Source organism: Entelurus aequoreus, linkage group LG09 (assembly GCF_033978785.1).
Source record: "Entelurus aequoreus isolate RoL-2023_Sb linkage group LG09, RoL_Eaeq_v1.1, whole genome shotgun sequence".
Lineage (NCBI taxonomy): Eukaryota > Metazoa > Chordata > Actinopteri > Syngnathiformes > Syngnathidae > Entelurus > Entelurus aequoreus.
This window is the reverse complement of record NC_084739.1, coordinates 62957057-62981714: the sequence shown is the minus strand read 5'-3', so window position 1 is coordinate 62981714 and position 24658 is coordinate 62957057. Positions and strand designations below refer to the sequence as shown.

The 24658-nt window shown below is 40.0% G+C and overlaps 1 protein-coding gene across 1 annotated transcript in view; it reads left to right on the top strand.

Moving 5' to 3' along the window:
- The first annotated feature begins 621 nt into the window (after positions 1 to 621).
- LOC133657616 (coiled-coil domain-containing protein 6-like) overlaps positions 622 to 24658 on the top strand; it is a 35126-nt gene continuing 11089 nt past the window's right edge. Inside the window, exons 1-8 of the mRNA XM_062059137.1 lie at positions 622 to 915; positions 3947 to 4096; positions 11676 to 11804; positions 13406 to 13509; positions 13610 to 13770; positions 17878 to 18034; positions 18146 to 18246; positions 23626 to 23747. Of these exons, the coding sequence (XP_061915121.1) occupies positions 661 to 915; positions 3947 to 4096; positions 11676 to 11804; positions 13406 to 13509; positions 13610 to 13770; positions 17878 to 18034; positions 18146 to 18246; positions 23626 to 23747 (1179 nt within the window). The 5' untranslated portion in view covers positions 622 to 660. The remainder of the gene's footprint in view (positions 916 to 3946; positions 4097 to 11675; positions 11805 to 13405; positions 13510 to 13609; positions 13771 to 17877; positions 18035 to 18145; positions 18247 to 23625; positions 23748 to 24658) is intronic.

Sequence of the window (24658 nt, the reverse complement as noted above, 5' to 3'; positions counted from 1 at the left end):
TATATATATATATATATATATATATATATATATATATATATATATATATATATATATATATATATATATATATATATATATATATATTGCATATATATTGCATATATATACATATATATATGTACAAAGTGCAAAGCCATAGGCTCACACAATTTCAGCAAATAATTTAAATGTGGAACACAGCATCATCGTTTTCACAGCTTTTTGCTTGTTAGAGGTAGAAAGTGTTTTAACGTAGAGTTCTAATTCTTTTTTAAAGGCACAAAAAACAGGTCGGGTATTGAGAAACTTACATTTAAGAATATAAAACTTAGCCAATACTAGTATCATGAGGTTGCAAAGGTAAAAATCCTTTTTACATTTTCTATTCATACAGTGTAAATCCAAATAGCACATCTTTAAAACAAAGCACACATTTGTATGAAGATGTTTTGTATTGTAAAGATGTATTATAGATACAAATGTGTGAAGCACACTTTATGACGTGTCCAGTTGGGGGTAATTTTCTGAAGTGGCAGCGTGCAGTACCGGAGTCATCCACGCGAGGGCGCTGTCTGTGATCTGGCAGCAAGGTGCGACGCGCAGGGCTGCGCTTCCTCCTCCTCCCTCCCTCCTCCTCCTCCTCCTCCCCCCTCCCTCACCGTCACACACACAGCCATCATGGCGGACAGCGCGAGTGAGAGCGACACCGACGGCGCGGGCAGCAGCTCGGCCACCCCCATGTCGTCCTCCGCCTCCAGCTCGGGCAAGCCGAGCGTGGTCATCTCGCAGTTCCGCCTGGAGGAGCTCACCAACCGGCTGGCGTCGCTGCAGCAGGAGAACAAAGTGCTGAAGATCGAGCTGGAGACCTTCAAGCTGAAGTGCAAGGCGCTGCAGGAGGAGAACCGCGACCTGCGCAAGGCCAGCGTCACCATCGTGAGTCGCCGCGGACATAACCGCCTTTAAACTCCGCTTGTCACTCAGCTAGCTGCGGCCGGAGGTCCCGGTAGGCCCCGCGTAGTCGTTAGCATTAGCATGTTGCTAACTAACGTGTGTTTGTTTGTCTGCGTGATAACGTCTACTGTTACTCTAGCTAACTAGCTAACTAGCTAGCTGGCTTTGTTTTGTTTTGCTTTGCGCTAACAGCTCATGTCTGCTAACTAACTATCTGGCCGATATGGCCTTTTATTAATATCTCCATATTTTTAGGCCACTACACGATATATATCGCGATATTTTGCCTTAGCCTTGAACGAACACTCGATGCTTATAATCACAGCAGTATGATGATTCTATGTGTCTACATTAAATCTTCTTACTGCGTTAATATATGCTACTTTTAAACTTCCATGCAGAGAGGGAAATCACAACTAAGTCCATCCATCTTCTTCCGCATATCCGAGGTGGGGTCGCGGGGGCAGCAGCCTAAGCAGGGAAGCCCAGACTTCCCTCTTCCCCGCCACTTGGTCCAGCTCCTCCCGGGGGACCCTGAAGCGATCCCAGGCCAGCCAGGAGACATAGTCTTCCCAACGTGTCCTGGGTCTTCCCCGTGGCCTCCTACCGGTCGGACGTGCCCTAAACACCTCCCTAGGGAGGCGTTCGGGTGGCATCCTGACCAGATGCCCGAACCACCTCATCTCAGCGGCTTTACTTTGAGTTCCTCCCGGATGACAGAGCTTCTCACCCTATCTCTAAGGGAGAGACCCACCACCCGGCAGAGGAAACTCATTTGGGCCGCTTGTACCCGTGATCTTGTCCTTTCGCTCATAACCCAAAGGTAAATTGAGAGCTTTGCCTTCCGGCTCAGCTCCTTCTTCACCACAACGGATCGATACAGCGTCCGCATTACTGAAGACGCCGCACCGATCTCACCATCCACTCTTCCCTCACTCGTGAACAAGACTCCGAGGTACTTGAACTCCTCCACTTGGGGCAGGGTCTCCTCCCCAACCCGGAGATGGCACTCCACCCTTTCCCACAACTAAGTCAATTTAGCAAAAGTGTGTTTATTAAACAGTTATTAAGCAGTGGCACAAACATTCATGTCAAAGTGCAAGATTGTCAGAGACATTTTAAAACAAGCTATTAGTGCACTTTTGTGCATGATGTCACTAAGATGACATATCAAAACAATCTGGAAATGGTTGCTTGGGCATTTTGTGGGTGTGGCACCGAACGGAGATGTTGACATGCAGAGTTTCGAGCACTCTTCATTCTCTGGCGGGTGACTTTTCAAATGATGCTACAAATTAGCAGTAATGCTACTTTTTGATGTCTTACTTGACATATTATGGTTGTCTGTTCAACATCTTCCCGCTTGAAGCCAAACCACCGCCAGACGCTGTTTTTCTTGGGAATTATTTCTTCTTACTTCATTTGTTACCAGATTCGCACCTTCTTTCTCTCGTATTACCGCTCCGCTAGCACCACAGCTAACGTTACCCATGTCTCTACCTGTCTGCTCGGCGAGGGCGTATGTAAGAAGGAGCGCTTGTTTTATGTCTCTGTGAGAAGTAGAGACAAGAAAGAGTGAGAAGAGCCTGTAGTGTTATGCCTGCAACTAAAAGCAACTGCCTGAGACCGTATACTCAAATATCACGATAGTCATTTTCTATATCGCGCAGAGACAAACCCCAGTATATTCCATATATCGCCCAGCCATAGTTGACACCTCACGGAAGTGTTTGTTTTTTTGGAGCATCTGATGAGGGCGTAAATGCTAACTGGGCTTTGACACAGTGGAAGGTTTCAAGTGGGTTTGCTTGCGTTGCTCGACGCGTAATGGATCCCCTGGTGAGGTGACAAGTATGTAGGCCGAGGGAGCTCATGTGTTGGCTGGCCACCCTGCTTCACCCCGGGTGGAGGTGAGGATGAGCTGGGTGTCTTCTTGTCCTCCTCCAACTGATTAATGCTGCTTTCCTCCCACAACATCTCACAAGCCATTAGGGGGAAACTCAGTTTCCCTTTTTGGCAAGCAAGTGAAAGACAAGAGTGAATCATCATCTTGCAACTACTGCCATCTGCATGTTTCAACCACTGTGCCGCAGCACACTAGTGTGCCGTGGAAGATTATTTAATTTCACCTATTTGGGTTAAAAAATATTTTTTGAAAAGCAGTAATTATAGTCTGTAAATGATGTGTTGTTGTTGAGTGTCGGTGCTGTCTAGAGCTCGGCAGACTTACCATGTTATACTCTTCCATACCAGTAGGTGGCAGCCGGTAGCTAATTGCTTTGTAGATGTCGGAAACAGCGGGAGGCAGGGTGCAGGTAAAAAGGTGTCTAATGCTTAAGCCAAAAATAAACAAAAGGTGAGTGCCTCTAAGAAAAGGCATTGAAGCTTAGGGAAGGCTGTGCAGAACAAAACTAAAACTGAACTGGCTACAAAGTAAACAAAAACAGAATGCTGGACGACAGCAAAGACTTACTGTGGAGCAAAGACGGGGTCCACGATGTACATCCAAACATGACATGACAATCAACAATGTCCCCACAAAGAAGGATAAAAACAATTGAAATATTCTTGATTGCTAAAACAAAGTAGATGCGGGAAATATCGCTCAAAGAAAGACATGAAACTGCTACAGGAAAATACCAAAAAAAGAGAAAAAGCCACCAAAATAGGAGCGCAAGACAAAAAGTAAAACACTACACACAGGAAAACACCACAAAACTCCAAATAAGTCAGAGTGTGATGTGACAGGTGGTGACAGTACACCTACTTTGAGACAAGAGCTATAGTCATGCATGCTTGGTTATGCTTTAAAGTCATATCCAACAATTGCCACAACGACTTTTTACGGTCAACTGAGTTTCGTTTTTTAATGATTTCTGCTGGTGGTGTGCCTCCGCATTTTGTCAACGCAAAAAACGTGCCTCGGCTCAAAAAAGGTTAAAAAACACTGTACTACATGTTTCAACTCAGGTGTTCCACTGCGCTTGGCTAATATTTACTATGCTTATTGCAGCAAGCCCGAGCGGAGCAGGAAGAGGAGTTCATCAGCAACACCTTGTTTAAGAAGATCCAAGCCCTCCAGAAGGAGAAAGAGACCCTGGCCGTCAACTACGAGAAGGAGGAGGAGTTCCTCACCAACGAGCTGTCCAGGAAGCTCATGCATGTGAGTGCAATCGCGGGAAAACTGTGTGAAATACACCCCGGCTGCCTTTATTACGGCCCAGATACCCCTTCAGCAGGACATTGTTTGATCAAACAAAGGGGAAAAATGGGTAAATAGGATAAATGTGATGATAACCGCAGAACAGGAAGTGGAACTTGTTGTTCGGCCAAAGCTGAGGTCAACAGTAGTAGTAGAAAAAGCAGAAAGTACATCGTTTTTTTACCTGTCTGACACGACTCGTGTTGCAATATCCACTTGATTTTATTTATTGTTGCTGTTACAGGTCATTAAAAAGCCATTAAATGGATTTTGAAGAAACGAAGGCATGAAAAAGCATTATATTTGATTTCCAGAGGCATGAAAAAACTTCATAAAATTGCAGACCGAGACCGATAGTCAATAAGTCGATTCATGGAGCGATTAATGGGAATGAACTTAATCATTTTGCCATCGTAGATATATGTGACCCGTGCTGGCAAAATGAGGCGGAATACGCACAGGCTAATTTTGAGCTACAGGCAAATAAGTGAAAAAAATGTATCTTGGTTGAAATTGGGATTTTCACAAAAATGAGTCCATAAAGCCACAATCTAGCGATTCCAATCATCGAAATAGCAAGAAAACATCTTAAATCACCTTTATTTGAAGGTTTTGTACGAGGTATGTCTTCAGAAATTAGTCCTTTGTGTTAAAATTCCTTGAGAAAATCAAGTGTTTTCAACGCTCACTGGCGGCAATAAGGGGGAATCCCCCTAGCCATATTTGCTATCATTGTGACGCCAAGTTTACCTACTTTCTAAAAATGAGCATGGAATTCCCGACGACGCCATTCTGAACCAATATAGTTCGAGTTTTTAAACCTGTCCCGACGTAAACAAATCCGGCTTGTTGCTAAGCGGTCGCTGTGAGGCGTACCCTCAGTGGTTGAATCACCCCGCGCGGTGCATTGTGGTATCATGGCAGCGCCCTGATGAAAAACAACACAGTAATTCGAGCGGAATATTTGGTGAAAAAAGGTGATTTTCGAACATTTAATTAATATTTTTGTGGATAAGTTCGACTGTTTTACATTCCGTAATGGATTTAGAAGGTGGAGAGGGTACACAGGCGGTTGCAAGTGCGCTAAATTCACTGCAGTCGGCGAATCTTCTTAGTGCTGCTGGTCAGGAATATTACGGACAGCTGACAAACTGACCAGTGAACAAAAAAACTGTGACATAACAGTGTTGACATTTTTGTACATAACCGTTTTCAATAGAGTTGAATATATATGTTTCCTTTAGACATGGATTTGACTTTAATTGTACCAATTTTGTTGTTGCTACAAGGACTTTTAAGGTATGGTTGCTATGGAGTTTTGGAACATTCTGTTCTGGAACAGTAAACTTTAAGCTGGTTTTTCTCAAAACGGACCCTCAAACTTGGTCGACTTCAATCGGATGTCACTCGGTCATTTTCTGTCCGATTCCAACAAACCATACATCATTTTGAAGGTCTTTAGATGGAGAATGTGTAAATAACAATAACTCCGTTTTTAAAATTTCCTCATTGTGACTCATTTTGCCAGCACAGGTCACATATTTGAAAAAATGTTGCGTCTTCATGTCTGGCTTTCAAACTGGATTCAAGCGCTCTTGCTCTGTGCATCCTTCTCAGCGCTTGACTGGAGTTAGATGGATGTGTGAGCCTCTTGTCAGTCGTGCACCATCTGTGTTTCAGTACGCACAGGCAGTGCCTACTTGCAATTCTCTTCCACTTGTTGTCCCGTGTGTAGTAGTGGAAGCCACACTTAAACGTTTGAGCTGGAACAAATCATTTTAATACATCGGCCATTTTTAATGAGCACAGTTTTTTTTTCGAAACCGTAGGAGAAGACTGTGGCAAAGGTGGGCTTTGTAAACCCCGGAAATGATGTCGTAACAAGCTGACCTATCACAACTAGAGATGTCGATGCCGATAAATGCGTTAAAATGTAATATCGGAAATTATCGGTATCGGTTTTTTTATTATCGGTATCGGTTTTGTTTGTTTTTTTGTTTTTTGTTTTTTTTACACTCATTCACACTCATTCACACAAAAGGGTTGATTCTTTCTGTTATTAATATTCTGGTTCCTACATTATATATCAATACTGTCTGCAAGGGATACAGTCCGTAAGCACACATGATTGTGTGTGCTGCTGGTCCACTAATAGTACTAACCTTTAACAGTTAATTTTACTAATTTTCATTAATTACTAGTTTCAATGTAACTGTTTTTATATTGTTTTACTTTCTTTTTTATTCAAGAAAATGTTTTTGATTTATTTATCTTATTTTATTTTATTTTATTTTTTTTTTAAAGTACCTTATCTTCACCATACCTGGTTGTCCAAATTAGGCATAATAATGTGTTAATTCCACGACTGTATATATCGGTTGATATCTGTATCGGTTGATATCGGTATCGGTAATTAAAGAGTTGGACAATATCGGAATATCGGATATCGGCAAAAAGCCATTATCGGACATCCCTAATCACAACTCTTTTTTTTTAAACAACAATATGACACAAGCAATTGGAACACAGGTGTAAATATGTCTCTATACATTTGTATGTACGTACAAATATTTTTTTCCTGTAATTTTCCAACAGTAATTAAGAAGTAGAAACAACGACCGTAAGGAAAGAATAAACAAAAGAAACATGTACAACATAAAATACAAAAAAAAAAAAAAAAAGCGCCTAATTACAATTTTGTTTATTTTGTCTTTGATGGAAATGTTTTTTATAGAGTCGTTCAGGGTGTGGGAAGTTTTCATGACTTTTTGTTTTCTTCTTTATATTTAGTGAGCGCAGGCGGTTTGTACGGAAAGACCTCCGAACTTTGCTCACTGGGCATCAAGGTGGTGAAGTGACACATACTATTAACTAATCATCAATAGCCGATTAAAGGCAGGCAGCCGTTCACATTGTCAAATTTCTTTGGCGTGACCAAAAAAAAGCGACTTTTGCTTTATGAAAGAAAATATAAATAAACACATGAAACAGTCTTGTGAGCTAATTGTAATTCGCTAGAGCGTAACAGTTAATGGAAACTTTTCAACTAGATTGTCGGTGTCAAAAGCTTACAATCTTGTTCAACACACAATTGTAAGCTTTTGACTATATATAATAACTATCTGCAGTAGGGCATGGGCTTTAAATGTATTTGAAGTTGCATTAAAAAGCATTCAATTAGACTAGCTGATGCCTGCAGAAACCCTGCGTTTGATACTTGTACGACCGTTTAAGACTGTTAAGATGCCACTTAAAAGTCAACAAAGTGCGATTATATGATCGTACAAAAAGCAGCAACAATTGAAAATATGACAAAACAATTTAAAAACAAGTATTAATACTAACAGATTTACATACATTTTTTGAGCCTTTTTAAAGAAAATCATATCCATCGTAGCCAATTATGCAAATTACTCGATGATGTCATAGGGACCGCGCCTGTAACCACGGCCACAGGTATTTTGGCAGTTTAGTGGAGAACCTGAACACGTGTAGAAGTTGTAACACAACATTGAGAAGGAGGAGTGACTTCAGTGACAGACTTTAGTTATACTGCAGCTTACCAGTACTCCTGCCCTGAATGTGGACTTGCAGGCAGGCACAGAATGTCTTTGTGACTGAACTACTGGTTCGACTGGGAGAATAAACACACCAACTAATTTAATTAAAAAAAGGCATTTTTCTACCTAAATATTTTTTTATGACACATTTTCTTTGTGTCTGCAGATATTCACCTCCTCTGATATAACATGTACTAAAAAACTCTGCAGGCACTTTGTGTTCAAATCTTTTTTTTGTTTGTTAAAAAAAACCTTTTGATTCTGAAATATTCATTGAACGTGTTTAATGTGTTGGTACACAATATTATACAGTACTTCAAATTCAAACTGCACTTTGATGTACTTTCATTCAATATAAGATACAGTAGTTGGGTTTTAATAACTGCAGTGTGGGGCACCGCTTGTCATTTACCAAAGCACTGGTGAGACGCACTGATGTATAAAAGTCATTAAAGAATACAAATAATAATAAATAAAACGTTGTGGAAATAAGTTTCAACTTTTATTACCAATCTTAGGATAACAAATGGCACAATTCCTACAGGTTTTACCTCCCGTGCAAACACTTTCGTCTCTGTGAGTCCGCGTTTCCCCTCTGTACACAACACTTCTCTATTCTCCGCCAATCACCTTTCAGGTATGGACGGTGTGTTTGCAAACATGGGAAAAACTGACAACCAATCCAAGCCACACAAACATAAAACATTAACATTAGTTGGTCATTACAGTATGAATAGAATTATACAGCCTATTATTTGTGTACTATTGACAAGTGATGTACCGAAAACTCGACCACCGAAAAAAGACTTTGATCACTGTAGTCTCATCCAGTCCATCACACCTGGACTGTTTGGTTTGTCTTAGAAGACATTTCACCTCTCATCCGAGTACACTTCATCAGTTTATGATCACAGACTTAGATTGGTCACATCTAGTCTTAGACTTAGATTGGTCACATCTAGTCTTAGACTTAGATTGGTCACATCTAGTCTTAGACTTAGATTGGTCACATCTAGTCTTAGACTTAGTTTGGTCACATATAGTCTTAGACTTAGCTTGGTCACATCTAGTCTTAGACTTAGATTGGTCACATTTAGTCTTAGATTGGTCACATCTAGTCTTACCTAGATTGGTCACATCTTGTCTTACTTAGATTGGTCACATCTAGGCCTAGACTTAGATTGGTCACATCTAGGCCTAGACTTAGATTGGTCACATCTAGGCCTAGACTTAGATTGGTCACATCTAGGCCTAGACTTAGATTGGTCACATCTAGGCCTAGACTTAGATTGGTCACATCTGTGCCTGGATTTAGATTGGTCACATCTAGGCCTGGACTTAGATTGGTCACATCTAGGCCTGGACTTAGATTGGTCACATCTAGTCATAGACTTAGATTGGTCACATCTAGTCTTAGACTTAGATTGGTCACATCTAGTCTTAGACTTAGTTTGGTCACATATAGTCTTAGACTTAGCTTGGTCACATCTAGTCTTAGACTTAGATTGGTCACATCTAGTCTTAGACTTAGATTGGTCACATCTAGTCTTAGACTTAGATTGGTCACATCTAGTCTTAGACTTAGATTGGTCACATCTAGTCTTAGACTTAGTTTGGTCACATATAGTCTTAGACTTAGCTTGGTCACATCTAGTCTTAGACTTAGATTGGTCACATTTAGTCTTAGATTGGTCACATCTAGTCTTACCTAGATTGGTCACATCTTGTCTTACTTAGATTGGTCACATCTAGTCTTAGACTTAGTTTGGTCACATATAGTCTTAGACTTAGCTTGGTCACATCTAGTCTTAGACTTAGATTGGTCACATCTAGTCTTAGACTTAGATTGGTCACATCTAGTCTTAGACTTAGATTGGTCACATCTAGTCTTAGACTTAGATTGGTCACATCTAGTCTTAGACTTAGTTTGGTCACATATAGTCTTAGACTTAGCTTGGTCACATCTAGTCTTAGACTTAGATTGGTCACATTTAGTCTTAGATTGGTCACATCTAGTCTTACCTAGATTGGTCACATCTTGTCTTACTTAGATTGGTCACATCTAGGCCTAGACTTAGATTGGTCACATCTAGGCCTAGACTTAGATAGGTCACATCTAGGCCTAGACTTAGATTGGTCACATCTAGGCCTAGACTTAGATTGGTCACATCTGTGCCTGGACTTAGATTGGTCACATCTGTGCCTGGACTTAGATTGGTCACATCTAGGCCTGGACTTAGATTGGTCACATCTAGGCCTGGACTTAGATTGGTCACATCTAGTCTTACTTAGATTGGTCACATCTAGTCTTAGACTTAGATTGGTCACATTTAGTCTTAGATTGGTCACATCTAGTCTTACTTAGATTGGTCACATCTAGGCCTAGACTTAGATTGGTCACACCTAGGCCTAGACTTAGATTGGTCACATCTAGTCTTACTTAGATTGGTCACATCTAGTCTTACTTAGATTGGTCACATCTAGGCATATACTTAGATTGTTACATCTAGTCTTAGACTTAGGTTGGTCACATCTAGTCTTATACTCAGATTGGTCACAGCTGGTCTGACTTAGATTGGTCAGATCTAGTCTTAGACTTAGATTGGTCTGATCTAGTCTTAGACTTAGATTGGTCAGATCTAGTCTTAGACTTAGATTGGTCAGATCTATTCTTAGACTTAGATTGGTCTGATCTAGTCTTAGACTTAGATTGGTCAGATCTAGTCTTAGACTTAGATTGGTCACATCTAGTTTTAGATTGGGCACATCTAGTCTCAGACTTACATTGGGCACATCTAGTCTTAGACTGGGCACATCTAGTCTTAGACTGGTCACATCTAGTCTTAGATTGGTCAGATCTAGTCTTAGATTGGTCACATCTGGTCTTAGACTTAGATTGGTCACATCTAGACTTAGATTGGGCACATCTAGTCTGAATGCGGTCACATCTAGTCTTAGACTTATATCGGGCAGATCTGGTCTTAGACTTAGATTGTTCAGATCTAGTCTTAGACTTATATCGGGCAGATCTGGTCTTAGACTTAGATTGGTCAGATCTAGTCTTAGACTTAGATTGGTCAGATCTGGTCTTAGATTTAGATTGGTCAGATCTAGTCTTAGACTTAGATTGGTCAGATCTAGTCTTAGACTTAGATTGGTCAGATGAGAGGCAAAAACGTCCTCTTAGACAAACCAAACAGTCCAGTTGCGATCGATTGAATGTGCTGAGAGTAATCGTGATCATAAATGGTAAATGGGTTGTACTTGTATAGCGCTTTTCTACTTTTTTAAGGAACTCAAAGCGCTTTCACACTATTTCCACATTCACACACTGATGGCGGGAGCTGCCATGCACGGCGCTAACCAGGCCCATCAGGAGCAAGGGTGAAGTGTCTTGCTCAAGGACACAACGGACGTGACTAGGATGGTAGAAGGTGGGGATTGAACCAGTAACCCTCAGATTGCTGGCACGGCCACTCTACCAATTTCGCCACGCCGTCCCCTATCATGTTTTTTGCCCTATCTATCGCCCAGCCCTTCAACAAAGGTGGCATGAGTGCCACAGTTTGACCCTGGAGCGGATGATCTCACTTAATCCATGTCCTCATTTGAAAGGCTTTCTCTGACTTCATTGCAGTGTTTCTGCTAGCATTCTGTGCTTGCACCTTCAATCATGTCTGCTTTAGTCGTTGCAAGGACTATGGAAACAGTTGTTCCCCATAAATGAATACATGAGCACTTTTCCTAGTGACTGGTAAGTGCTGCTCATATAATTTGACACAAAGACGCGTTTTTGACCCTCACCTCTCGTTAGTGTCTTATCTGCCCAATGTGGTTACCATGGCTGCCACTTCATTCATTTCCATCTTCCTTTTCAAGCCAACATTGGACATATTTTCCACTGTTGTCTTCAAATAGTTGACGGGTGACTCACGGCTCGCTCAACCCCGCTCTTTTTTCCCTTCTTCGCTCCATCGCAGCTCCAGCACGAGAAGGCCGAGCTGGAGCAGCACCTGGAGCAGGAGCAGGAGTTCCAGGTCAACAAGCTCATGAAGAAGATCAAGAAGATGGAGAACGAGACCATCTCCAAGCAGCTCACGCTGGAGCAGGTAACGTACGCCAAAGTTGGATGACGTCGACTTTTCACTTCCAGCTAAGTTTGTGGTCCTCAGTCAGATGTCTCCTGGGGGGATTGTTGCTGTAAATGTTTATTAGTTGGGGTTCAGTCTGAGTGGTGCTTGTGTGTTATGCTGCATACTTCTCCAAATGGAGCGTTCTATGACCAGAACAGGGCGTCACTACACTTAGCCAATTTCCTCCCAATGACAACTCTGATTTTCTGCCATTTCACTTAATTTACTAAATGGATTATTGATTATTTTGTATAGATTTTTTGAAACATTTTTAACAACAGGAAAAACTAAGTACAATTTTGATTAATTTTAGAGACTTAGACTTACTTTTATTGTCATTCAAATGTGAACTTTACAGTACAGATAAGAACAACATTTTGTTGCATTAGCTCATGGTAGTGCAGGATAAAAGAGGAGTAAGGTGCAGATATGAATAAATACATCACTGTACAGATAAATATATTGCACTTTTGCATATGCATCCACGTTTATGGATGTATGTTATATTGTCTTTATATTCCAGCCAGTTAATCCTTTTTTATTTCTAGAGTTCTATTTAAACACATTTTTACATTGTGGGAAACACAAAGGTAACATGGATGTTTGTTTTTTTCTTTTATACTATGAATTTTTTTTTGGTACTTCATTTTTATGTCATTTTAGATCAAGTAAACTATTTCTGAAGATGACATTTCAGTAATAATTTTGTTTAGTTTTTTTCCTTTTCACAGATTTTGTATGAACATTTAAAGAAAACATTTATATAGGAAAAAAATGCAAAGGAGATCAAAATCTCCTACATCAATTTATTTCAAAGTAATTTATATTTGTATGGAATTTTTTTAAATGACAGAGAACAAAAATATAAACATTTTTTGTAAACAGCTTGTATACAGGAGAATGCAAAGTAGAGCAACCAGTTTCTTTCAAAATAATTCATATTTGTATAACAACTTTTGGATAATTTTGAAATGTAATTGTTACAGAAAAAAATAATTAGCATTTTTTGTGATCAACTTTTAAAGAACAAATGTATATAGGAGAAAATGCTAATTTTTCTATATTAACTTCGAAATAATATTTTTATAACTATTTTATGTGTTTAAAAAAATGGTCACAGAAAAAAATTATATAAATTTTTTAAATATAATCAAACAAATTGACAGTAAAAATGTAAATGTATTTTATTTTAACATGAAAAGTTAATGTGTCTTCTGCTTCAAAATGATTAACAATAAACTCCACACAACAGAAAATGGTTAACAGACTATCAGTTCTAGTTTCCATCACTATTTTGTCCTTGATTGGTTTTATTGGACCCTTTTCAACTTCCTCACTGCAATTTTTAATACACGGAGTGTGTATTGTAAAAGAATGTTCCCATAAAATAGTTCTAGTGAGAAGGCACACCTTAACAAGGCCATTGCGGTGTAAAAATGGTAAGAAACGTGTAAGCCTCGCTAGTTTTTTGGCTGACTGCATCCTCAGGCATGCCCGCTATCTGGACTGAGACCTTGAAATGAACATGCTGCACACGTTACCATTGACTGAATGTTTTCCTCTCATTAATCCTCCAGTTGAGGCGGGAGAAGATTGACCTCGAGAACACATTAGAGCAGGAACAAGAAGCCCTCGTCAACAGACTTTGGAAGCGAATGGACAAACTGGAGGCAGAGAAACGGTGCTTTTTTGACTTTAATGTTTGAATAAATCCATATCCATCTCTTCAGTAGTCATGCTGAGGATGATTGTATTGATGGCCACTTTTGCAACAACACCAGAATCCTACAGGAGAAGCTGGACCAGCCCGTGTCCGCCACTCCGTCCCCGAGAGACGTTTCCATGGAAATCGACTCCCCCGAGAACATGATGCAGCATATCCGCTTCCTGAAGAACGAGGTGGAGAGGCTTAAGAAGAGCCTGCGTGCCACCGAGTTGCAGCGTAAGTGGCCTTTTGTGGACCTGTCATGTGATCCAGGTGCTGTCATGTGGTACGCACATCGCTTAATGAGGGCTTCTTTTTACATCAATCTAGTTTACAACCTTAGTCTTTGGCGAGGCTAGTATTCTTCTAGGAGGACCCTATCCTCTCATACAGGAGTAGCAAATAATTCATCTCATCTTCAGGATCATGGACTGTGTTTGCAGTCGGTTCTTAAAACAGCAAAAAACCTCATGCAATCTTTGACCAGTGTTTTTGCAGTAGTTCTCTAAAACAGCAAAATATGTCATCTTGAAGATCTTTGACTGGTAGTTTTGCAGTAGCTTCTTAAAAGCAGCAACATATGTCATATTGAGGATCTTTGACTGGTTGTTTTGCAGGAGATTCTTTAAAAAAAACCAAAAAATAATCTTGAAGCTATTTGACTTGTTCTGAAAAAGAGCAACATTTCATGTCATCTTAAGAATATTTGACTCAGGTTTTTGCAGTAGGTTCCTAAAACAGCAAAAGACTCATGCCATCTTGAGAATCTTTGACTGGTGTTTTTGCAGTAGGTTCTTAAAAACAGCAAACATTTTGTGTCATCTTGAGAATCTTTGTCTGGTTGTTTGTTTGCTGTAGGTTCTTAAAAACAGCGAAAGATTGACATCTTGAGGATCCTTGACTAGTGATTTTGCAGTGGGTTCTTAAAAACAGCGAAAGATTGACATCTTGAGGATCCTTGACTAGTGATTTTGCAGTGGGTTCTTAAAAACAGCGAAAGATTGACATCTTGAGGATCCTTGACTAGTGATTTTGCAGTGGGTTCTTAAAAACAGCAAAAGATTGACATCTTGAGGATCTTTGCCTACTGTTTTTTTACAGTAAAGTCTTAACAGCAAAATATTTTACATCTTTAGGATCTTTGACTAGTGGTTTTGCAGTAGGTTCTTAAAAACAGCAAACATTTTGTGTCATCTTGAGAATCTTTGTCTGGTTGTTTGTTTGCTGTAGGTTCTTAAAAACAGCGAAAGATTGACATCTTGAGGATCCTTGACTAGTGATTTTGCAGTGGGTTCTTAAAAACAGCAAAAGATTGACATCTTGAGGATCTTTGACTAGTGTTTTTTTACAATAAAGTCTTAATAACAGAAAAATATTTTTCATCTTTAGGATCTTTGACTGGTAGTTTTGCAGTAGCTTCTTAAAAGCAGCAACATATGTCATCTTGAGGATCTTTGATTGGTAGTTTTGCAGTAGCTTCTTAAAAGCAGCAACATATGTCATCTTGAGGATCTTTGATTGGTAGTTTTGCAGTAGCTTCTTAAAAGCAGCAACATATGTCCTCTTGAGGATCTTTGACTGGTTGTTTTGCAGGAGATTCTTTAAAAAAAACCAAAAAATAATCTTGAAGCTTTTTGACTTGTTCTTAAAAAGAGCAACATTTCATGTCATCTTAAGAATATTTGACTCTGGTTTTTGCAGTAGGTTCCTAAAACAGCAAAAGACTCATGCCATCTTGAGAATCTTTGACTGGTGTTTTTGCAGTAGGTTCTTAAAAACAGCAAACATTTTGTGTCATCTTGAGAATCTTTGTCTCGTTGTTTGTTTGCAGTAGATTCTTAAAAACAGCGAAAGATTGACATCTTGAGGATCCTTGACTAGTGATTTTGCAGTGGGTTCTTAAAAACAGCAAAAGATTGACATCTTGAGGATCTTTGACTAGTATTTTTTTGCAGTAAAGTCTTAATAACAGCAAAATATTGTTAATCTTTAGGATCTTTGACTAGTGGTTTTGCAGTAGGTTCTTAAAAACAGCAAACACTTAATGTCATCTTCCAGGTCTTTCACTAGTGTTATTGTAGTAATTTTTCAAAATCAGCAAAATATTTGTCATCTTGAGGATCTTTGATGAGTGTTTTAGTTGCCATATTCATGTCACTTTGAGGATATTTGTTTTTGTAGTTGGCTCTTAAAAAAGCAACAAATTCATGTCATCTTAGGAATTTCTGACTTGTGAATTTGCAGTAGGTTCTTCAAAACAGCAAAATATTCATGTCATCTTGAGGATTTTTGTCTTGTGGTCTATTTGCAGTAGATTCTTAAAAACAGCGACTGACTCATGTCATTTTGAGGATCTTTGACTGGTGTGTTTGCAGTAGGTTCTCAAAAACAGCAAATTATTTGTCATCTTGAGGACAAATCTTTGATTTGTATTTTAGTAGGTTCTTAAAAACAACAAAATATGTACGCCATCTTAAAGATCTTTGACTAGTGTTTTTGCAGTAGGTTCTTAAAAACGGCAAACAATTCATGTCACCCTGAGGCTGTTTGACTAATGTTTTTTGTAATAGGGTTCTAAAAAGAGAAACATTCATGTCATCTTAAGGATCTTTGACTAGTGTTTTTGCAGTAAGTTCTTAAAAACTGCAAACAATGTCATCCGGAGGATCTTTGACTAGTGTTTTTTGTAAGAGGGTTCTACAAAGAGTAAAAGATTCATGGCATTTAAAGGATCTTTAAACTGTGTTTTTGCAGTAGTTTCTTAAAAACAGTAAGAGATCCATGTCATCCTCAGGATCTTTGACTAATGTTTTTTTGTAATAGGGTTCTTAAAACAGTACGAGATTCATGTCATCTTGAGGATCTTTGACTAATTTTTTTTTGTAATGAGGTTCCTAAAACAGTAAGACTTATGTTTTTGCAGTAGATTCTTAAGCCGTAAAAGTTTCATGTCATCTTGTAGATCTTTGATATCTGTTTTTGCTGAAGCTTCTTAAAAATAGCAAAATAAGGGTAATCTCGAGGATCTTTGACAATTGATTTTGCAGCAGAATGCTCCTCATTTAGAGGATCTTTGACTTGCAATATGTTCTTACAAAGAGCAGAGCGCTCCTACTGTGATTCCGAACCATTGTGCCAATCATTTGTGTTGCGGGAAATTATCCAAACTCACCTCATTGGTTGGATAATTATTTATTATGAGTTTTCTACAAATAATGTATCTTTCTACCTTAAATGTCTTGAAGACCTAATGATGTATTTATGTGTCTATGCCAGTGACAGACAGAACAATGACATGTTCTTCCACTAAAGGGCAGAAGGTACATATTAATCTGTGTATCTGTTGCCATTCCTACATGCGCACTCTGTTGTGTGCTGTGAGAGTTTTCAAATGTAAAATGTGCTCCTCAAGGCAATAAAGGTTGATAACACTGATATAGAGGATCTTTGACTAGTGTAAGCACACACACATATATATATACACTACCGTTCAAAAGTTTGGGGTCACATTGAAATGTCCTTATTTTTGAAGGAAAAAAACTGTACTTTTCAATGAAGATAACTTTAAACTAGTCTTCACTTGAAAGAAATACACTCTATACATTGCTAATGTGGTAAATGACTATTCTAGCTGCAAATGTCTGTTTTTTGGTGCAATATCTACATAGGTGTATAGAGGCCCATTTCCAGCAACTATCACTCCAGTGTTCTAATGGTACAATGTGTTTGCGCATTGGCTCAGAAGGCTAATTGATGATTAGAAAACCCTTGTGCAATCATGTTCACACATCTGAAAACACTTTAGCTCGTTACAGAAGCTACAAAACTGACCTTCCTTTGAGCAGATTGAGTTTCTGGAGCATCACATTTGTGGGGTCAATTAAACGCTCAAAATGGCCAGAAAAAGAGAACTTTCATCTGAAACTCGACAGTCTATTCTTGTTCTTAGAAATGAAGGCTCAAACACAAAATTGTTTGGGTGACCCCAAACTTTTGAACGGTAGTGTACATATATATATATATACTGTATATATATATATATGTGTATGTATATATATATATATATATATATATATATATATATTGTACAACTGTCAATTAGTGCAGTAAAACGTGAGGGTGTGGCAGAGTCTAAAAATAATAATGTTTGGGTGGTTGAATGGCCCTGAGGTATACACTAGTTACCTGCTTCGCTTTGGCCACCAGAGGGAGCCCAAACTTGAGAATGTAGTCCTCTGCAGAAAAGCAGTACAGTAGGTGCTTGCTTACCTGTGCTAAACGCAGACACTGTCATTCAAACAGCTGGGTTATTGTTGGAAAGAAATGTCTGTCTGTACCTCTTAGACACAGAGAAGCGTGCCCAGTACATCGAGGAGGAGCGACACATGAGGGAGGAGAACATCAGGCTGCAGAGAAAGCTGCAGAGAGAGATGGAGCGCCGGGAGGCTCTGTGCAGACAGCTGTCAGAGAGCGAGTCCAGCCTGGAGATGGACGACGAGCGGTACGAGACGAGGCGAGGCGTCCAGCCGCAACAATCACCAATCGACATAAAACACTCAAACTATTCTGTCTGCCCAGTTTTTTTGACTTATGTGACTTGTCGCTCTGTCAGGTACTTCAATGAGATGTCGGCACAGGGCTTGAGAGCCAGGACGGTGTCCAGCCCCATCCCTTACAGCCCCTCCCCCAGCTCCAGCCGCCCAATATCACCTGGTATGTCCAACTTTCACCTGTAGAGAAGCAAACTACTGAAACAGCCATGCCCTAAATCAGTCCCATTTTCTCAAACAGTCGGGCTCTAAATGCACAGTGCAGGGTTGAAATTTTACTGAATTTGCATGAAATCTGGTTGTTTTAGCTAATAATCATGCTGCAAGATCTAGCATGTTGCATTCAATGTTTATTACCATTAATTCCCGTTAATTCCCATGGAAAGTTTGCAACTTTGAATATTCCCAGAATTTTGCAAACCTAATTGTAATGAAAGAGACTTTTTATTTGCTTCAGATATTAAAGGAACGGAACATTTTCAAGTGCGTCGACGGTAGAAGAAATTGAGATTTATTTAAAAGGGAAGCTAAAGAAATGGAGAATGCCGTCTTAATTCGGACTCCGAACAAAATATGAATGAGATGAAAAATAGTAAAGCAGGTTTATGAAAGTTAAGAAATAGAGCGTACACAAACATCTTCACGCTGCATTTGTGCACTCCCAACTGATGAACAATAACTTTGTATTCACTTAAAGGCCTACTGAAAGCCACTACTAGCGACCACGCAGTCTGATAGTTTATATATCAATGATGAAATCTTAACATTGCAACACATGCCAATTCGGCCGGGTTAACTTATAAAGTGACATTTTAAATTTCCCGCTAAACTTCCGGTTGAAAACGTCTATGTATGATGACGTATGCGTGTGACGTCAATCGTTGAAACGGAAGTATTGGTACACCATTGAATCCAATACAAAAAAGCTCTGTTTTCATCTCAAAATTCCACAGTATTCTGGACATCTGTGTTCGTGAATCTTTTGCAATTTGTTTAATGAACAATGAAGACTGCAAAGAAGAAAGTTGTAGGTGGGATCGGTGTATTAGCGGCTGGCTGTAGCAACACAACTAGGAGGACTTTGACTTGGATAGCAGACGCGCTAGCCGACGCTAGCCGCCGACCGCGCGGATGATCGGGTGAAGTCCTTCCGTCGATCGCTGGAACGCAGGTGAGCACGGGTGTTGATGAGCAGATGAGGGCTGGCTGGCGTAGGTGGAGCGCTAATGTTTTTAGCATAGCTCTGTGAGGTCCCGTTGCTAAGTTAGCTTCAATGGCGTCGTTAGCAACAGCATTGTTAGGCTTCGCCAAGCTGGGAATTATTAACCGTGTAGTTACATGTCCATGGTTTAATAGTATTGTTGATCTTCTGTCTATCCTTCCAGTCAGGGATTTATTTATTTTGTTTGTATCTGCATTTGAGCCCGATGCTATCACGTTAGCTCAGTAGCTAAAGAACTTCGCCGATGTATTGTCGTGGAGATAAAAGTCACTGTGAATGTCCATTTCGCGTTCTCGACTCTCATTTTCAAGAGGGTATAGTATCCGAGGTGGTTTAAAACACAAATCCGTGATCCACAATAGAAAAAGGAGAAAGTGTGGAAGCCAATGAACCCTTGTACCTAAGTTACGGTCAGAGCGAAAAAAGATACGTCCTGCACTGCACTGTAGTCCTTCACTCTCACTTTCCTCATCCACAAATCTTTCATCCTCGCTCAAATTAATGGGGTAATCGTCGCTTTCTCGGTCCGAATATCTCTCGCTGCATTGTAAACAATGGGAAAATGTGAGGAGTCCTTCCTCCGGTGACGTCACGCTACTTCTGGTATAGGCAAGGCTTTATTTTTATCAGCGACCAAAAGTTGCAACCTTTATCGTCGTTGTTCTCTACTAAATCCTTTCAGCAAAAATATGGCAATATCGCGAAATGATCAAGTATGACACATAGAATGGATCTGCTATCCCCGTTTAAATAAAAAAAAATCATTTCAGTAGGCTTTTAACTGGCAAGATAGTCCAGATCAACAGCAACCTTCCTCTGGAACACTATTAGTCGGGGCACAAACGCTCTTTTCCTTCAGGGGCCGTACTTATCAAGCTTCTTAGAATTACTCCTAAGAAGTCTGCTAAGAGTTGACTTAAGAGTAAATAAATTATTCGCTGAAAGCTGCACTTAAAAGTTAGTTATCAAGCGTCTTACACTTTCAGCGAAGTGTAGGACTGAATCTTAAGTGTCACACTCAGAGCTGAATTACGACATTATTATGTGCCGTAAACGGAATTTTAGGTGACGTCATTTCTGTGTCCATAGAAATGACCAATCACGGAAGGGAATCCGTTGTCTAAGAATAAAGAAATATCTTGGAAATATTTAAGTGGACAATGGGAGTGTATATTTTGACAATAAACTACAAAATAATACAAAACAAACTAGTCCCCGCCGGCACTCACGCTACCGCTCCCTCTCTTCTATCGCCCACACACTCACTGACGTCACTCACCTCACGGCCACACACATACGCTACTGTCATAACATTTTCTTTCCAATTCATTAATTAGGCAACTAATTTGAAACTGGTGTGGGTGGCTCTATATATACTAGCCCACTGCAGACACATGCAGAAATCAACAAGGAATCGAAAAGTATTAAATCTGTGACAAAAATAATATCCTCTCTGTCTAAATGATACCGTTTGATCAGCTGCTCGTCATCAAAAAAAAAAAACATTGTTCCGTTCCCTGAACGTTCGCGCACGTCTCTTAGTGCCATCCCCTGCTGGCAACTCCTAACCACTTAAGACACCTCTGAAGGTCTCTTAAATATCGTGGAGAGTAGGAGTGATTCTTAGACTTAAGAACGTTGATAAAAAGCTTTTATTCTTAAGTTTGAGAGTAGGACTAAATTTCGCAAATTCTCAGGACTTAAGTGTAAAATGGCACTCTAAGAAGCTTGATAAGTACGGCCCCAGATTTAAAACTCCTTCCTTTAATCCACAGAGCCTTATGAATGAACTCTGAGACACTCAAAAGTTTTATTTCCATGATTCTTCATCCAAAAATTCCTTTGCAATAACCCTCCTGCCTGTCCTTCTTTGCTGCAGAGCTGCATCCGCCCCGGTACATTCTTGGTAGTAGCGTCATGTTTGTAGCACAATCCAAGATACATTCTTGATGCTGTCTGCTATTTAACATCAGCATAGCCATTAGAGACGTGATATTTCTAATCTGCGCCAATTCAGCGGACATCACATAATACGAGTTATAAGGATCCACAGATGACTAGGGTGACGTCGTAGGTCAACCGGAAAAGCAATATATTTATCCGTGCTAAAAGGAAATAAGCTGCGTTTGACCAATAGTAGCATTAGAGAGAGTGCGTGGACACTTGAACTTCACATGAAGGTGTGAAAATAAAAAACAAACAATTTGAGAAATCAGACTACCGTATTTTCCACACCATAAGGCGCCCCGTGTTATTAGCCGCACGTTCAATGAACGGCATATTTCAAAACTTTGTTTACCTCTTAGCCGCCCCGTGCTATTAGCCGCACCTACGCTACGCTAAAGGGAATGTCAACAAAACAGTCAGATAGGTCAGTCAAACTTTAATAATATATTACAAACCAGCGTTCTAACAACTCTGTTCACTCCCAAAATGTAATGTGCAAATGTGCAATCACAAAAATAGTAACACTCAAAATAGTGCAGAGCAATAGCAACATCAATAATTCAACGTTGCTCATACGTTAATGTCACACGACACACAAAATAAACATTTAAAGCTCACTTTCTGAAGTTATTACTCATCCACAAATCCCTCGAATTATTCTTCTTCGGTGTGCTTCACTTGTTTTTTGACACCATCTGTGATGTGGACGCGCATGCAGTCATAGATCAACAGGGACGTAGCTGCGTGAAAAAAGTCACCCGGTCTCTTCGTGTAAACGTCTATCAACCACTCGCTCATCTTTTCTTCATCCATCCATCCCTTCGAGTTAGCTTTTATGATGACGCCGGCTGGAAAGTTCTCTTTTGGCAAGGTCTTCCTTTTGAATATCACCGTGGGTGGAAGTTTCTGGCCGTTAGCATGGCAAGCTAGAACCACAGTGAAGGACGACTTCTCATTCCCTGTGGTGCGAATATTCACCGTACGTGTTCCCGTTGTATCCACAGTGCGGTTCACAGGAATTATCAAAAGTCAGTGGAACCTTGTACGCGTGTCTCTTAGTAGGAGACATTTTGTGGTTTTTACAGAAACACACAAATGAAATGAAACGTAATATCCGCGCGCTTCTTCTTCTACGGGGGCGGGTGCGGTTGCTTACAGTAGAAGAAGAAGCGCTTCCTCTTCTATGGGGCGGTTGCTTACCGTAGAAGAAGAAGCGCTTCCTCTTCTACGGGGAAAAAAGATGGCGGCTGTTTACCGTAGTTGCGAGACCTAAACTTTATGAAAATAAATATTAATATTAATCCATATATAAGGCGCTCTATAAGGTTATTAGCCGCACTGTCAGCTTTTGAGAAAAATTGTGGTTTTTAGGTGCAGCTTATGGTGCGGAAAATACGGTAGTTTAGTGCATGGAAACGTAGTGAGTGTAGTCCTCTAAAACAGTGGTCCCCAACCTTTTTGTAACTGCGGACCGGTCAACGCTTGAAAATTTGTCCCACGGACCGGGGAGGAGTATGGTATTTTTATTTTATTTTTTGTCATAAAAAAATACAATCATGTGTGCTTACGGACTGTATCCCTGCAGACTGTATTGATCTATATTGATATATATTGTAGGAACCAGAAATATTAATAACAGAAAGAAACAACCCTTTTGTGCGAATGAGTGTGAATGGGGGAGGGAGGTTGTTTGGGTTGGTGCACTAATTGTAAGTGTAGCTTGTGTTTTTTATGTTGATTTAATTAAAAAAACAAAAAAACAATTTTTTTTTTAATATATATATATTTTTTAAATTTTTTGTGCTGCCCGGATCGATCCACGGACCGGTACCGGGCTGCGGCCCGGTGGTTGGGGACCACTGCTCTAAAAGGTCAATGTGCTTTCAGCATTGGCGCACAATAAAAGCTCCTCTGATTATGATACAAAACCTGCCAGCAGCCCTTTTTATCTGTCGAAATCAAGACCACAAAGTCAACTTACGTAACGTGTTTTTATGATGACTTGTCAAAGTTGTGTTGGCCTATCGTTTACGGTTTGAATTAATCTTTGGACCGGAAGAAAGAAGTATAAATATTTTATGTTTGGGCAATCAAGAGTTGTGTGTGTCAGGGATTTCCTAGCACTATAACTCGGCCGTATCAACCTGACCTTTGCTGTAAAAACAAGCCATAAGGAATGATTTTGATCCAGATAGGAATAAATCACAAGTCGTTGTTTAGCAGGGAGTGTCCAAACTTTTTCCACCGAGGGCAGCATACTGAAAAATTGAAAGATTTGGGGGGGGCGGGGGCGCTCTGATACATTTTGACTATCCAGCTGAGTTCAATATATGAGGCCGTGTCCCACTGATGACTAACTTCCTGTCATTGCAGGGCTCTCATACGGCGGCCACACAGTGGGCTTCACCCCACCAGCCACTCTGTCTAGAGCTGCCATCTCCCACTACAACTCCCCCGCCCTGCATGTCCACGGCAGCTCCTCCCACGCCGTAGCGGTGAGTCACAGACGCCCACACATCTGGGAAGTTGTGCAAATTCCAGTTCAGGAACTTTCATTTACTCTTTTTTTTTTTTTTTTTTGTGGGCCTCAACTTGATTTGTACACCTATTAAAGATAGAGGGACTTTTATGTTGATATCTGAAATGGATATACCGTATTTCCTTGAATAGCCGCAGGGGCGTTAATTAATTTAAAACCTCCTGTCATTCCGGCGTTTACCGGAAGCCGGCGGGATGGCCGTGCATGCGGTAATTATTTTAAAACCTCTTCTCACTCCGGCGTTTACCAAAAGGAATGCGGTAAATTTAGGCGTGCGCTTTGAGTGTGATGTAAGCATATATGAAAAGCACATTTAATAAAAAAAAACGTTGTTATGGTCTTACCTGTACTTATAAATGGAGTCCATTTGCAGCTCCTTCTGACCAAAAGCATCGATAACTTGGTTATAGAAGTGTTCATTATTTTCTTTCTTCAGTTTTAAAAGTCTCTCTGTCTCGATGGAGATATTCCTTTAATTATTACCTCCTGCTTCCATTGAAAGTCCAGTTTAGAAAACTGTTTTATTTTAGATACCGGTATGTAATCCTCCATGTTAAAAGTAAAAGTTCAGGCGAGAGAAAAAATAAATAAATCTCTTGCTGCGTGTTGTCACTTCTTCTGCAGTACCGGAAGTCGCAAGAAGGATCACTAGCGCGGCAGCGCCCTCTACCACCAGGAGGTTTAATGACTCATACAGTATTTGACACACGCAGCTACGGTATATTAATAAAACATAGCTGCTTACTGTTCTTTTTAGCATACTGTACCGGTATTCAATAGCTTGGACCTTAAATCCTACTGAATAGCTCTTTATCTTTTTTCCTTTGTGCGATTGCAAACTACTAAAAGCAGCTTCCTCCATTTTGA